Source organism: Thermobia domestica, chromosome 13, assembly GCF_964235325.1.
Source record: "Thermobia domestica chromosome 13, izTheDome1.hap1.1, whole genome shotgun sequence".
Taxonomy (NCBI): domain Eukaryota; kingdom Metazoa; phylum Arthropoda; class Insecta; order Zygentoma; family Lepismatidae; genus Thermobia; species Thermobia domestica.
The window spans coordinates 167,521,012-167,538,745 of NC_137466.1; the positions used below are offsets into that span (position 1 = coordinate 167,521,012).

Genomic DNA, 17,734 nt, shown 5'->3' on the forward strand with positions numbered 1-17,734 from the left:
ATAATTTTAATTAAACGAAACTAAACACCTGGCGTTAGTCAGTGAATGGTCGCTGCTGGTTAGATATCACGTGTTGGAATAATGATGCGTAGTCAGCGAATCAGTACTTCTTCATTCAAATAACTCTCCAATTGCATTACGATGCTAGATCAGATTCCGAAAATTATGTGCCTCCACTGGAAACGAACCCAGAACTAAAGTACGGGCGCTAAGCATTTAAATACATGGGAGTGCCAGCATAGTAATTAAAACAAATTTCTTTACAAGCTCATTTTAACATTTTTCTGTAACAACGTTAGATTCTGTTTTAATATTGTTTTTTTTAATCATTTATTTATTTTTATTAAGGTATGGGAGTCCTGTGTTCCCTCTTACATTCAACGGAAGCTGTTGTACAGACAATTAAGCTTCTATCTTCAAGTTCATTTTGCTGTCCTTCCACGACGATTGAGCTCAACCACAAGAACTGAAGCAGATCTATCAAAATCCATGTATAATTTACGTGTCTTTCTTGAAACCAAAGGAACAGAATTTAGCACTGAACCTGAATTTCTACCATATTACGCTTTACCATTTGTTTACAACCCAGAAAGTCATCCATCGTTTAAAGAGTTATTCGAGGTGAGTGAGGTATATGTTTTATGGAATTTCCTTTTTTTCATTCAAATTTACCTAATGTAACTAGAACACACAAAGAGTGAAAAAGTGATGACTTGACCGGGACTCGAACGCGGGACCTCCGTCATACCATGCCGATACATTTACCACTACGCCACCCAAAACAGCCTCTCACTCTCGAGGTCAGTGCTCTCATCTCGGAGCACCTGGGTTGTACCATTGCCTCTTGCTGTGATTGGACAATCCTGTGTCCATGTTCGAGTCCCGGTCCAGTCTGTCACCTTTTCACTGTGTGTGTGTTATGGAAGTCGCACCTATAGAGGATCTAGTTGTTTCCTCCTTTCAGCTAGATTAAGCTATTAAACCCCAGTAGGGCATCAGTAGGGTAGGCAAGTACTTTCTCCTGTAATTAAAAACAGGCCCGCAACCAGCCACAGAAGTTTGGGGGAAGGGGGAAGTCATTAAACATTCTCTTACCAGGAGGGGCCTACGAAAGGTTTAGGGGGAGGCAGGCCCCCCTCTGGTTGCGGGCCTGGTTAAAAAGGTTATAGGGAAAACTGGAGTCAGGATGGTGGAGTGAATGGATAGATTGAGAATTACAATTACTGGTACTACATGTACGAGAACTCCTTTATATCTAGGTAGGTTCATTATACAAATATTCACATGCATATGTAATTTAATCTTGCAATATATAACACTCACTTTGAGTTTCTGTAATGTTAAGAAAGCAGTTTCTCGACAGAAGCAAAAGTGAGTATCATTATTTCAGCTTTTATATGATAAAATAGCTCGTTAAAATATCATATGTACTATTATGAGTAGAAAATATTTAAAATATGTTTATTCTACTGCTCAAGAAGGTGTTGTGATTTCCTTGAGTCTGTCAAGTGTTAAAATAAAAGAGTAGTAACATAAGTGTATGTATTATTATAATTTAGTATATCATTTTACAGAATTCTTGGGTGGAAAACTTAAGGAGAAATCTGGCGAAGTTTTTGGGAGATCATTGTTGGGGAGAGGCAGTATCACCAAAGTTGTTGCAATTGGTTGTAACGAAAAATGACGATTCGTACCGTAAGACTTATTCATCTGGTAATCATGTGTGCAATAACTATAAATTACTTCGGCACAAATTCAGGCGTATCCAAAAGGATTATCTAAAATTAATAGGTAAATATAAATATGTACAAGAAATGAATAAGAATTAAAATAGAATATTTTACATTTATATATAATGTAAATACTAGTAATACTAGTTTCATTGCTTCAATATAATCGCCCATCATGTCTATGATCTTCTGTCTTACCTGTGCAATGCATTGTACATCCATTACGCACGTCCATCTTTATCGATGTTTCGAAGGCCACCGATGATGGCATCTCTTATGTATTGTATTGTATTGTATTTATTTCTTTTGTATGAACTTACAGGTACGAGGAATGTCCTCAAGTAAGTGTAATGTTGCAATCCTTCCCATGATAACTTTCATCTTGGTGAAAAGATAAGTGCACGGACTTATATTCGGTAAATACGGCGGATGTTCAAGTACCTCCCATCGCCAGTTACGCAGTAGATCTTTCCTACCATTCGACTTCTGATACTTGTCTTTATCATGTAAACAACAAATGGCAATGCAGTAGCACCGACTTTCTCTCCACTGACGTACAGAATGGTGAAGTATGCCACAATGAACATCACCTTCACAGCATCGCCTTCCGTAGGATTACTGTATTTGGATGTGGATATTCAGGATGTTTCCATTTATTAGATTGCCGCATCATACGTGATTCATATAAGTGAGTCCAAGTTTCGTCCGTACTGACGATTTGTTCAAGGAAGTGACAAAATCTGGAACTAAATTGTGTGATTGTCAGTTTGGAGTCATTCCGAACGGCATCCCGTTCTTCCTAAACAGTTTCATTCATTGCGTCACTGTTCGATACGGCAACACTTCGTCATCATATTCTTCATGCAATCCGTGAAAAATCTTGTGCATCCAACCACTTGCCATTTAAGTTCTGTAAACATCTCGTCGGGATGCTTGAAATCTCCTCCTCTATTTCATAATTTTTGTATATTTTTTAACGTCTCATGATTATGTACTGAGGATAAGAGAGACAATGATGATGAAGTGGATGATTATCGTGGAATGACGAAAGTGGAGAGAAACGGAACCGAGAAAAACTTACGTACACAGTATTTGACCACTAAAGCTCTTTTTGCGGGAGCTGGGATCGAACCAATGACTCCGCGTGCGAGAGGTGAGCGCATTACCACTGAACCACCGCGGATCTCTACTTCATGATATTGCAGTACATGCTTGAATAACACACAAGTGCTCCCATTCGCTACATTTGCTTGTCAGATCGGTCATTACCTACTGAATACCTATAGCTGTCTAGTTCACACCTCGTACGTAACAACAGCGTTGTTCATAAGTTTTATTCTGCCTATGTACAATGAAACATGGGCATGTTTGCCATCGTTGATTTTTCTGAAAGCTGACTAACAAAACCGTATAACGCAACAGTGAATTTATAAGTCTTTTCGCAAAATGGTTCATCAATCAGAGTATTGGAAAAAAAAGAGGTAGGAAGAAAGACAAAAAGTTAATAGACAAAGAAATGACTGTGACTCATTCAGTTGAGCACCATAATGAAACGTAGAGAAAAAAAAAAAAATATTTTGTCAGATAAAAAGTGTAGTAGAGAAAGATGAAACTAATATGAAGAATTGATCAATGAGAATAAATGATAAAGAGAGGATTTTCAGGAAGAGAGAAGTTTATATATTATCATAGTGTAAAGTAATTATAATAAAAAAGGCAAGATTGAAAAACACAAAATAAATTACGAAGTAATAAACATATGAAAATTATGCAGTTTTTTTGTTCTCACATATTGTAAGGAAAATATGTAGCAATAAATTTAAAAAATAGAAAATGTTTCTGAAAAATTTCATTACATAATTATATAATTTTATAAAAATGCGCAGTGCTGAAAAGTTTTGTTTTTGAAAACTGATACCAACAATAAATATTTTAGCGTACTTCACCACACCGACAGTTTAATGGCAAGGCAAATTCAACACGCCAACATATAGAAAACACTAAAGTACATTATCCTTTATCTGACACGCTGAGGCCTATTAAAATGTGTACATATTTGTAACTTGAACTTGTTTGTTACTGATCCTCTAGAAGCGTTTTCCAGTCACGAAATGCTTTGAATGGAATATGTAACACGAGAAACAGGTGAATAGGTGCTAAATCCAGTTGAAATGGAAATTGGTAAGGTAGACTCTTGAGAACTAACATTTACCGACGACAACATGTAAGGTAATAAAGTATCTCGCTTTCTATGATTTTTGGAAAACTTATCTCGGCTTTACCTTCTGCCCTTGTCTTTGGCATTTTGAAGAACTTTAGAACATTTTGAGAATACATATCTTCATAAATTTTCGAAGAAATGAATAGAACGTGCCAATCAAATATAAATATCATTGCTAGTGTAGGTCTTTAGATGTTAACAGATATATAGTTGACATATAATTTCAGGTGGTGGAAAAAGGGAAGTTGAATTTACTATTAGGAGCATAGGAATAAAGTTTCTATGATTAATTGGTTGGATTCGAGTTGACCATATCTTTCAGTACTGAGGCTGTATGAGACGCGGACCTACAACTTAGCGCAGTATCCGAACCACATGAGATTCCTCCGGGAATCGAGCGTCTCTCGCGCTAAAGGCGCGTACGGAATTGAGTTTCTAGAATGTGGGCTGCTTCCAAGATAGAGGCTAGGTAAAAATTGCGGTTTCACAAAAATAACGCCTTATTGGGCACATGGTCAACATATTTTATTCTACAAATATGTTCTTGTTATGGTATATGCAGCTCTTTATGTTAATAAAAAAAAATGCGATTTTATGAGAAGTGAACATCGAATTTAAAGAAATACTGAGACGCAAATAAAAATACATAAAAAACATAAATTACATATGAGTGTTGTGTTAAGTACTGTGTACGTTTTTTAGTGTTCTTTTTATCTATCTGTTGGTAAGCCTTTTTTTGATGTCCAGTCGGGATGACAAGAGTTTCATAAATTATAACTCCATACGGTGTAAATTTGAACTTGTGTTTCATTTTCATAACAAATTTGGCGCTCCGAGCACTAAAGATATTTAGTACTCCCGTCTGCTTCAAAGAAAATTTTGTCTTCTTATATATATATATATATAAATTCGGTGAATTCCTCTTACTTTTGTCCTGGTGTTTTTTTGAAACTCGTAACCGGTTTTCATTCGTTGTAGTAGAGCGCACCTTTCTTGTTTTAGGAATAAATACATATTCAAAATATTGAAAATTATATCTTCACTCTTTGTAAGATTTAATGTTTGTTCTACTCCTGTGTTTCAATAATCTTCCAACTAACAAAAATCAATTTATCAGAAGCTATTAAACCAAATGAATGAACTATTACTAGATTATGATGGTTAAATCTGCCCTGAGGTGATGGTGGAAATTGTGATTTATAAATAATAATAATAATAATTGTAATCGTCTGTACAATATTAAATTTCTTAAATAATGTGATTTATCATGGAAGGTGTTGGGATTACCTTCGTTCTCATCTTTTAGAATGCATTTCCTTCTAGTTTCTGAAATACATTTCCAGCCTGGAAATAATTAAGTTATACTGTGTGTGTTTAAGTACCATGATTATGTTCTTAAGGTCAAGAAGAGAGATGATGATTGTATACCATTGAATGGTTGTATAAGAATTAGTGGTGGAAACTAAAGAATTCCGAGAAACCCAACGGATATATTATCCTCCACAAATTCAGATGGCCTGGGATCGAACTGCGAACCCCTTGCACTAGAGATAAGTGATTCCTCTATCACTGGGTCGCCGTATTCCCGTCTGGAAGTAACACATAATACTGTTTAGATATAAACCATAGGTACATCCGACATTCTGGTAGTGGTTCTTTTCACGTGTTATAAAATTATTTATTAATTGGAGCTGGGCTAATCCAATGGTTATGTCAATATATAATCGAACGAAAGTATTTTCCATTTTATATATATATATATATCCAATATCATTGTCTTGACATATATATGTACATATAAAAAACTTACCTTTTTAATAATTTCATTAATCCAATACTGAATGTAATTCTTGATTAGTGATTAATAAATTAATTGAAGTTATTATTTCTGTTACAGGTATTGCAGGGGAATTAACGTCCGCTTTAGAAGCTTCAGTAAAAGGTGATCCAGTGGATTTGAAAGCAACGTTAAATAGTTGCACTAAAATTTATCCAGAATTATTTAACCACTGCCATGCTCTTTGTGAAAGTGATGTAAGTACTGAAAGTGTGATATTTTGCATAGCAACTTTGTTACGTTAAATATAAGTGATAAATAGGTTAGTCTTATCTGGAAACAATTATGAAAAAAGAACTGACCTAACATGTATTTTTATTTTTAGGTTACTCCTGAAGAAATCATACGGAGATCCATTCAACAAGGCCGATCGGAAGTTCCTGTAATACCAAAATATTTCGATCTCGACTTTAAGAAAGTTAAGACTGATCTTGTTTCTGGTAGTGTTAAAACTAGGTTGCTTTTGCTTCAGGCTTTAAGATGGGTATGTATTAACCACTGTCTTTTATCTCAGTACTCTGTGTCAAATAAATTACTACAGTGCTGTAGGATATTGATATTTTACAAATCCTATTCTATCTTTACCATGGTGTAAAAAGAAACCTATACCAACAAGGGTAATTCAGAGTATAGATGACACACATCGGTAACTATTCCGTATACGAAATAATATAAATATTAATCGAACCGAAAAACTCGATCTCAAGAAAGTACATGTATAAATTGCCGAATGTACGTGAAAGTACTTTTGAATGCATTCACTGACATTATTTTAAATCATCCTCTACCATGCCAAAGATAATCCGCTTTCTTTTCGAGTACGCATTTTGGAAAAATCTTCTTCCATAAAAGCTATAATAACAATAGCTACCCAATTCAAAACGTAATTGTCTTCTTTTCTGGGAGAAATGCACTAAGTCAACAAGAGAATGAGCACCAGAATAATAATTTTAAAATTAATCTTTCTAAAATTAATCAGTTAAAATTATAGTATTGAGATGTATTCTGATTAAAAAAAAAAAAAAAAAAAAAAACTGTTAGTTGTTCTGTTTTAAATTGGGTATAAAATGAAAATTGAAAACGAGAATAGGGCACGAACCTACATGACGCTTTATGTTAGAAATGAAATTTTTAAGATTTACGTCCCACAATTATGCAGGTTAGGCTAAAGGAGACTACGATGATGAGGAATGAATGAAATGGTGGAACAAAGAAAATGGGAGGAAACGGGAGAACCCCGAGAAACTCACGCACATGAAGTTTTACGCCCTACGGTTATGCCGGCTAGGCTAAAGGAGACGGTGATGGTGATAAATGGATGAAATGGTGGAATGAAGAAAGTGGGAGGAAACGGGAGAACCCCGAGAAGACCCACTCACACCATGTTTAGTATTCCTTTTTGCCATATTCGGGTGCAGCTAATGATGTTTGCACCTATTGAGAACTTGTAACCATTTTCCAAAACAGTTCTGCTATATGATACACTTTCGATATACTTAAATCTTAGTTAGGGTTCAGTTCCGCATGTGGCCCTTTTGTAGAATGTATTGCAACGGGTATTTTGAAAAGCTTCTCAGTGGGGTAATCAGTGTTAATTTCTGTCTCCTTTAGCCTAACGAGCATAATTGTGGGACGTTAAACTGAGAGCATTAATTTGTTTCAATTCAATTGTGTAATCACTTGTGTCGGCAATTCCATCAATAGCAACCCTCACATACACTGCACGCTAAACAGGGCAGCGCATGAACAGAGTGTAGCATCTTCAAATATTAAACCAGCAGAAGAAAATATGCCAAGGTCATCGAACGAACGAGGCATCATTACTCACGTCCATATGGAGATATTCGGACGCCTACATACCCACCTTCTACATGTTCTTTATTTGTAGAAGTGGTGAACCAATTTGAGTACAATAATATAAGAGGAATACATTCTTTCTTTGTTAGCTGTACTCAAATCTGTCCTTTACTGTTGGAATTTATTGTCAAAAGAACATTAATGAGATGAGTGTGTACTTTTGTTGGTAACTATAAAAGAAAATAAAAAAATATCATTGATTTCGTCGTAGATATACTTCCTTTTTTTATGGTAAATGTTTAGTCTAGTACTAATTAACAGTTTACCTTGAAAATATTGCATTATATACTTTCGCTGCTATATTTCATTTCCTCATGGAAAACATCGCCAGGCAATTGTGTTCAGAGTAACCAGTCGACTGCTTGCAATTACACCCTGTAAGTTTTTTTCTGTATTACAGGACACGATTCATTTCAGCAACATCTAACTATTAAGTCATTTATAAACTAAGCATTCTATAAAAGAAGTAAAACTTTCGCACAGAACATCTTCATTTTTTTGAAAGACCAGTATATGAATTTTATTTCATTAGAACCAGAGATCCATAATTAAACCAGGATAAAAGAGGCCTTGACAAACAGTGAGATATGGAAATAAACATTATATAATTAACTTTAATCACTCATAATTGAATACTAAAACTCCGAAGAAGTATGGTTAATTTGTCTACCACTCAATAGTGCTCATTTCATTTACTACATTTGATGACACTGATTATTTATAATTTGCAAATGGGGGACTGATCAAGATGAGTTAATCATTTCACTCGGATATTTTCTGATATATTTTAGTTCCAGATTTCATTAAATGTTGCTGAAGTGAATAGTGCATGCTTTTTTTTTTTTTTTTTTTTTAGTTTTTTATAGGAAAAAAAAGGCATACAGGATGTAATTACAAGCAATCTACTGGTTCAGTGTTGAATTCAGGCATGTTCAAGAGGGGGCTGAACCCCCCCTAGTATATATATGCGCCTCCCCCTATAATAGTTATACACATGCACTGAAATATTTGTTGTTGTTTTTTTCTGTTTAATTTTTCCGGAAATAAAAGTCTTAAAAGCAAAGATTCTTTTTTTTTAAAGAAAATTAGTTTCGTGTTTTGCCCAACCTAATTGTTCTAATTAGATTCTCGTATAAAGTCGAAGTTAAATAAAAACTTGGAAATTAAATACAGACCACACAAACGCTTTACGTTACTTAGAGAAAAATGGCAATATGTTGGTTACTGCAACCGACCAGACAATAACAAGTCGCGAGTTTTGTTGCGACAGATTCCGGCTGCTCTATTGCAATCTAGAACACAGCCCCCCCTTAAATTTTTATTTACTCTCCCCTTGTACAAGTCTGAATTCAACACTGTACTGGTTGTTCTGAGTATCCAATTGTTTTTCCAGTGAGGAAAGGAACTATAGTAGTGAAAGGATATATTTCAACGCTTCGAAGGTAAACCATTTTAATTCTAGTTTAAAAAGTATTACTATGTATTCTTTAACGTTTAGCATAATAATTTTGTAATTGATGTGTCAAAATCTGTTGCCAAACTAATTTAATCTGTTTTTAAACTTACAAATCTGTCATGAGTAATGTTGTATATTTCAGCGCATCACTCGTAGCACTTTAGAAGATCGGGAACAAGTAGTGAACTCCTATATTCGTCACGATATTCTAGGATTAGGCCAGTTACATCCGTTAAAAGACAGTATTTTAGGTTGTTTTAAAGGCCCCTGCTTAAGTCCACACCCGCTTCAGCAGGCAGTGGCCAGGCTAATGAATGCGTTGGCCTCCCTTCGGTCGGGCAGAGACTACTTGTGCAGCTGCTTGAAACTCTTAGATACATTAGTAAGTAGTCTTTGGGCCGAGGATGTCAAGTTAGATCCTATTGCAGTGGACATGATCATCGCTACACTTCAAAAACTTAGTTTAAGGTGTGTATGGAAATACATCACTCAGTCGCACCTCATTGCTGTTTTCACATACTTTTAAAGTCTCCTTCCCCAGTTAATTTATTTACAGGCATTTTTTCTTTAATTCTTCATAATGATATCCCTGCTATATGCACATATGCCTCAGTGTTGTACATTTATTTTTATAACAGGTTCTAACATCTGTTCGTTTCTTTCGTTGTTTTCTTTTATACTTAACAACAATCTGTTGGTCAAAATGTCACATTGTATTGGGTTTGCCTGAATTTTGTTCATTTTTTGTCTTGTAATTTGTAATTGCCTTAGTGTGTAGAGGCGTATTTTTAGCATTTTTCTAGTAGTATGTTTGATTGTTATTGTAAATTTTTGTTTTGATTGTTATTGTGATTTTTTTTATGTATTTTACAATGTTAATTACTGTTTTTAACTAATGTTAACCTTCTAATTTCAGACACAACCAAAGAGTGAATATGATTGAAAGTAGTCTTGTTGAATGGGTTGTTGATTTCCTAAAAAATGCTGTTGCTTTCAAGCCATACACTTTAGAATACAGTGTAGCATTACTGATGAATTTGTGCCTTGAAACTCAGGCAAAGGAACGTTGTGTTCCAATTGCATCTACCATTCTGAAGGTTCTAATTGATCTTCTGTCCACAGAGATCTCACAGGTATTGTAAAAGTAGTTTATTCTAATTGAAATGCTATTTGGTTTACCTGTATAATATTTATATTGGTTAAGTATTTAAATAGGTACTCCTGTAACTAAGGGAAGGTTGAATTGTTTGAGGGCCACATTCTGTGCATTTTGTCAAGCACAGAACAGGAATACGCACTTTATCTTGAGATTTAAAGCAAAGGAAACTTCAATTTACCACTTTATAGTAGATTTCCTATTGCTGTTTCTAAGTTTTACAGCTCACTAGGTCTGCTTTGAGGCTCAGTAAATTACGTTGGACAAGCACTTGGAAATCTAAATAAAGATTTGATTTGATTTTCAGTTTTGCGTATCTCTCAGCAGCGAGGCTATATGAGATGCGGACCTATATGTTAACGTGGAATCCGAACCATGAGTTCCCGCTAGGAATTGAACCCGAGTTTTCCATGCCTAACGTGCAATCTTAATAAGGAGCTCAGCATTATTATTACTTTTTTTTTTTTACTGCTTAGAAACTAAAAGGTACAATCTTTAGAGTAATCTTAGCTTGTATTATTTTAAGTTCTACGTTGAAATTAGTTTAGGCATAATCTTTTGAAGTATATTCCATACAAGTATCCTTATGTTATTGGGTACAATAGATGAAAATTAAGGGCATAAATCTCACAAGGTACCAACTCTTTCAAGTTTAAGTTTTTAATTCGTGTAAGAATTTATTACCGTGTAAGATGTGTACTCTCATTATAATGACAAAAATAATACACTAACAAACAGTATGATTTCTTCTGATGTTAATGTAATCCGCTTGAAGAGATGTCTTATTAATGAATGAAAGAGGTATTTACCTTGTTTCATATTACATCCTGTAATTTGCAGATGTAACAGCTGACGAGTCATAGCGGTAAGGTTTATGACCACCATGTACATTCATGTCCAAAATTATTGTCGCATGTCTATAAATATGTTGTTGTAGGAATATAATTTGATAACGAATTCGCCCGGTATTTCTTATAATGTTAGTATGAGTATAATCGGCAAAGACATGTATGTTGCAAATTTCATGTCAAAAGAGCAGTAAATAAGAACAATAAAACAAAAATAAAACTTTCTTGACTATTTAGCAACATTTTGTTTTTACTCATTCTAATTTTCGTATTTATAATTGTTTTCCTATGAAATTAACCACAAATATACATTTCCCTATTATACACATAGTATCAGTATTAAAAGTACACTGCAAAATCATTATCAAATTATATTCTTACAAGAAGATAGTTATAGATATGCGACAATCATTTTGGACATGAGTGTACACAAGCAGTTGAAAATAAAAATGTACAGTGTTATGTATTGCTTTTAATAAACATATTCTGTGATAGTCCTTATATGGTAAAATGTAATAAGCTAAAAAAATCTAGTATTCTGGCAAGCAATGACTGAGCACCATATCAAATACCATTGCAATCAATGAAGTATTTTTGCGAGCTAATACAAATCAAAAACGAACATTCGCTTTTATGAAGTACATACGTATCTCTTGTTCTTGAGATATTATCTTTCCTTAACTGACTATCTTTGTTTCTGAAGGTTATACCGTACGTGAATGGAACACTGTATAGTATCTTGGGACATCCAAAGATAAATGAAGAGGCCATTAAAATGCATTTAAATAAAGTATTAGAATATCATCTAGAGGTAAGTACATAAAGGATGTTTATTATTATTATTATTATTATTATTATTATTATTTCTGTGATTATTGTCATAAAACTTGGTTCTGTTTTCAGCTTTTCAGTGGTCTTCAATATCTTTCGCAGTCTCAACAGGTATTTCGTCCTACTTTTATAGTTACCTTAATTTTGTACTGACCGTGCCACCATCGCGTCGTAACAAAAAATGTAGAAGTGACATAATGAAACATTAGAACTAAAACCATAAAACGAAAATCATATAAATTAAATAAAAATCAATGAATATAAAAGACATACCTTCTGTATATTTTCCTTATTTTGTGGGACAACGATTTAATTACTGAAGTCTTTGTCAAATCCTTTTCCCTTGTAGTAAAAAAAAAGCAACTTTTACGTACATCTTGTGTTGTTTATCTTCGTATCTTGAGATTTTCCAGTATTTATTTACACTGTTGTAATATGTACACATTAACTTGTTAATAGGTTATATACATACTGTATATAGTACAGTTCCCTTTACTTTATCAGAACAATGTTTAGCCATATAATAATGCTATTTCTTCTTATTTTAAGATTTTGATTGAATTTAGTGTATGTATATAAGTTATTACCAAGTTAATGCGTGAATATTGCAGCAGTGTATGAAAATATTGAAAATTTTCAAAATATGAAGATAAAGTACCGAAGATGTACATAAAACTTGGATCTTCGACTGAAAGGGAAAAGGACTTAATAGTGGCTTCAGTAATCAATTTAAATAAAAATCAATTTTAAAAAATGTATTCATGAACTTTTCATCGAGGTTTCGATGAGTGCCTTCTTGTTTCTTCCTGATACGAAATGAAATCTGTAGGTTTAACGTCTTATGATTATCCCCGTTAGGCTAAGGGAGACGTTGATTAAGGCAAGTGAATGATGATAGAAGAATTCATGAAATGAGAACATAGGAGAAAATGAGAGTATCTCAAGAAAACTCATAGACACGATGTTGTCCACCACAAACTTACTTGGCCGGGATCGAACCAAGGACCCCGGGTACCAGAAGTAAGCGCCATACCACTGAGTCACCGTGCTCTTCCTTATATGATCATAAAGGAAGCAACATACAAACGACCGTATCCAATCAGATAAAATATAAAGTTTTAATTAATTTAAGAAGACAAAAGAAATGTTGATAAATGCTGAAATTGATGGCATCTAAAAAATAGATACGTCTTCTCATAAGAATCACCAACCATTAAATGCTACAATTTAGTGTTACAACTATTTAGCGTTAAAATTGATTAAATTTGTTACTCAGTTGTTGATAGTTAATAGTGAAATTAAAAGGACGTGCAAATTAAAAAATAGAGGGGAGTTTTTTTGCGGAGTATCAGGAAAGACCTGGACAGAGGTATTTTTTAAGTAATAATATAGAATATTTATTTTTCCTCTGTCATTTATTATTTCATGCATGTGTATATAGAAATTTTAGACACACTTTTGTAAACTACCATATGTTTTCTATTTTAAGACGTTGTATTAATAGGTGATCCTTCTCTGTATTGTACAAATGGCTTCAAACCTGAATACTTTCTACCTTATAATGTTACTTTTAATCCAAGTCTTATCCATCTGAGACTTGCTTTTTTTGGTAATGTTTTTTATTATTTATAATTTTAGTTACTCATTCCATCTTAAAGAATGTATCTGGAAGTTTTTCTTCATAGACAATTAGTAATTAAAGCTAAAATTAGCGACAAAATACACTTTATATCGATAGTATTAGTTCTGTGTTCATTTTAGACTTTCATACTACATGCTATGCGTAAGGATAGGAAGTCTGATAGAACGGCTGTCCCAAAATTAGGTTCCATGTCTTCCAATAACGCTCTATTCAGACCGAAAGTGATAGAAATCAACGACGTTCTATTTCAAAGTTGATATCATTAAGTAGAAACGGTGACAGATATCAAGAAGAGGTATTTTGGAATCCCGGAATTTTGTAGCTCTTTATTCTCACAATATAAGTACATATTTATTTAATCGCCTTTAAAAGAGGTACCTTCGGAACACACACAAACTTGTTTCAGCAATCCTGCAATTATTGGAGACATCGGCGAAAGTCCTCTTTTGGTATCTTCCGAAGTTCAGCCGTCGCTTTCGTTTTGACCTCTTCTTTGACGAGTACCATTGAGGCCCATTTTTAGCTTTAAGAAGAACCAAATATCCCTTAGTACTAAACTACTTTTAAGGCTATCAAAATGTCTGAAGCCGATTTTACTCCATTTGCACATGAACTTAATGGCTAAGCGTTGCTCGATCTGTGAAATTGCGCCAACTGATCGCTACACACACTACCATTCAGCTACACTGTATTTGTACCCTGCTTGTTAAGACTTGTTAGATGCATAATTAGACAACATGTACTGTACTGTACAAGAGTCATTGTGATTATATCACAAATGCCAAAACTACAACAACATTCCGGGAACTTTTTGACTTTCCCTCGTAGATAACGTTTCCACTCTTATCTCGAATATATAAAACTACATGAACTGACTCACTGACATAAGATCAAGAGTCCTTCCGGTTGATATGAATGTTGAAATTTCGTATGCTTATAGCTTTAGGAGACAAACCAACAGAAAAATTACTAAAAGTATATTTTTCACATTTCCAGGACATATAAAAGGTAGGATGAAAAAGTTTCCGATGTTATTTAAATTGGCATTTTTTTCAACATTAAATCTCATATTTTAGGTAATTTGAATTAGAATCAAAACTTGAATTTTGTATGCTTGTAGGCTTTTGATAACGTTATCTGAGTAAATCACCAGAAACAAACATTTCAATTTTCCTACTAGTGGGGTTTTATGAGGAAAGAAAAATCATCTCCGCGTTATTTAAATGGGACACGATTTTCTCCAAAACACACACGCGCAACATAATATGAGCCCACAGATTCCACCTTGCACCGTCAACTGTGAAGAAAACAATTCGCAAGCGCCTCAGGTTGAAGTGTGTGCGGAAGGCCCATGTACACCACCTGCTACCGCGTCACATCCCCGAACGTAAGACGAACTGCAGGAAACTGTATGAAAAGTACCTGGCAGGTTCCAAATGGAAGAAAGTTATCACAGTGGATGAATCATATGTCCATCTTACTACTGGTGGTTACATTCGGGCGGTCACATACCATGACATTGATGGCAAGGGGCGCAGCAAATTAGTGCGAGGAAAGTTTCTCTCGTGGTTTTATGGTTATTATGGGATTCGGGTTTGAGCGTAAGTTGATAATACACAAGGTGGACAAAAACGTGAAAGTGAATGCAAGATATTTCCAAGAATCCATTCGGACACCCATCTTATCTTACAGACCCCACAATTCTATGGAATGGACGTGAACCAGGTGATAGTCCATATGTACATGGCTTCCAGTCATATCGGCAGGACATAACTACGTTTTTATCAGGAAATGGCAGAGGAATTAGGAATTCGTGTCATTCCATTTGAAGACATTTTTGTCAAAAACCCAGATACCAGTTCAATGGATTTTTGCGCATGTAGACTGTTAAAACGACATCTTTAACTTCGCCGCCCGCACATCCTGGATGATCTATGGAAAGCGTACAGGGAGGAGTGGGACTGAATTCTCGTGCCTGTCCTGCGCCGGAGCTTGGTGCAATGAAAACTGCGATACTGTGTGGTACTTCACAACAGAGGCGTCATTTCAGACTTCACTTGAGAGGGGCAGGAGCACCACCGACATAGAACTTTCACGTTTTGTACTAGTATATTAGTAGACAATCGATTAAAGTATATGTATTTCTCAAACTTTGGGGTGGGGGCAATTGCCCCCTCCTGCCCCCCTAAATGACGCTCATGTTTCACAATGCTGTGGGTCCAATGAAACATGATCGGTGGTGGCGGCGCGGTATCTTTAAACGTTGAGTACCCGTTGAAAATGATCGGATATAAAGCGAACAACCTTCTGTATACAACCACTTTCGGATTCAGCATTGATTAATGTAAAGTAAAACGGTTATGGATTACGATAATCAGTTTCTTGTATGGATTCAGTACCTCAAGAATAGGTTCTATGTTCAGCTACTTTCTTCTATACAACCGGAAGTGGTAGAAACCTACTGCCGTATCTTATTGAAGTATTCATTCTCTTAGAACGAGAATAGTAATAGCAGCCAACAAATATTTTTTTTTTCAAATGAATTCGAGAACCCAAGAATAGATTTCATCTCCGTTCTTATTCGTCCGATGAAATCAGGAGTAAAAACTAGTAAAATTCTCGATTTCAATATTGATTCCTTTAAAATAATAATAATAATAACTGTAAGATGTAACTAGAAACTGTTTTTGGTACGGATTCAGCGTCCGATTAAGAGATTCCATATCTGACCTTATTCAACTGTTGCAACCGGAAATCATAAATCTTCTACTTCCGGTTTTAGTATTAAATTTGCATAGTTTGGATGTCTGTCCCAGTTTTGCATTGTAAAACGAAACCCACTTGTTCCACGCTTACTATTATTTATTCATTGAATATTTGACTTAGTGTCATAATCTTTTCAGAACAGTGACGGTGAGATGCACAGACAGTTGGAATATATCCAGAAATTACATAATGGAGAAAGTACAATAGAACACCCAATATATAATGAGGATGAAGAAGAAGATACGGTATATTCTTTTTCTGTATGTTATTATTATTATGAAGTTTATATTGTTTTGAATATGTATATTGCTTTTTGCACTATCGTAAGAATAAAATGGCACAAAAATATATTTTGATTTTATATTTCGTTTTCTGTGGTCATGTTAGAATCTCAACGCTGAATAGACGGAGACTTGAACCCGTTCTCCCACTGTTCTGAATACTCGACTACTTTCAGCTATCAGCAGCACGATTATCTTCATTGTTGCTTATTTCTCAAATCTTGGGACCGCGGTGGCTCAGTGGTAGAGCGTTCACCTCTGGTGCTAGGGATCTCGGGTTCAAACCCTGCTCCCGCCAAGTGAACTTTGTGGTGGACAAACACCGTGTGCGTGAGTTTTCTCGGGATTCTCCCGTTTCCTCCCACTTTCTTCATTCCACCATTTCATTCATTACTCATCATCACCGTCTCCTTTAGCCTAACCGGCATAACCGTGGGACGTAAAACTCAAAAATTTCATTTCATTTCATTTCTCAAATCTTCTTTAAGAAATTATCATTTGAAAGTTGTTCTGTAAGTGCAGTATACTGGTCTGTAAATACAAATTTGTCTGCTTTACACGTGCAATACTGGATAGCAGTTGTTTTTTTTTTTTTTTTTTTTATTATTTTATTTTAGAAATCGCATATTTAAAGATCCTGTGTGCATATACAGCGTATTTCAAAACAACACCGACAACGTTTAGGAGATGATTCCTGACACCAAGATAAGACAAAAATATACACCAACCTGGGTGCAGAAATCCGTCATTTCGGAGTTACAGGCTGCAGAAAATATGAGGAATATAAAGATCCATAGCTCCAATACTATAGAACCTACCGTAGTCGGGTCGAGACTTCACTTAGGAACTAATATTTGCGCTGTTCAAATATACATGTTTCAGAATCCTGCGGTATTCACGCAACAATTTTTATAGAGGGAGTTTGGCTACATGCATGTAATTTAAAATACTCACCAGCTATCTCTATAAAAATTGTTACAGAAGTACTGCAGGATTCTGGAACATGTATTTTTGAGCAGCGCACATATTAGTTCCTAAGTGTAGTCTTGACCCGCCTACGGTAGGTCCACTTTCACCTCTGGTACTTGGGGTCCCGGCTTCAATCCTAG

At 34.9% G+C, this 17,734-nt stretch overlaps 1 protein-coding gene across 3 annotated transcripts in view; it reads left to right on the forward strand.

Moving 5' to 3' along the window:
- The window catches only part of LOC145668716 (lisH domain-containing protein ARMC9-like), a 38,218-nt gene that overhangs the window by 7,141 nt on the left and 13,343 nt on the right, over positions 1–17,734 (forward strand). For 2 of the 3 annotated variants that reach the window (XM_081736824.1, XM_081736822.1), the window contains exons 4-11: positions 349–621; positions 1,575–1,791; positions 5,849–5,985; positions 6,114–6,272; positions 9,244–9,569; positions 10,018–10,234; positions 11,809–11,916; positions 16,482–16,604. In XM_081736824.1, coding sequence (XP_081592950.1) covers positions 349–621; positions 1,575–1,791; positions 5,849–5,985; positions 6,114–6,272; positions 9,244–9,569; positions 10,018–10,234; positions 11,809–11,916; positions 16,482–16,604 — 1,560 coding nt within the window. The remainder of the gene's footprint in view (positions 1–348; positions 622–1,574; positions 1,792–5,848; positions 5,986–6,113; positions 6,273–9,243; positions 9,570–10,017; positions 10,235–11,808; positions 11,917–16,481; positions 16,605–17,734) is intronic. The other variant, XM_081736823.1, reaches the window with a different exon arrangement.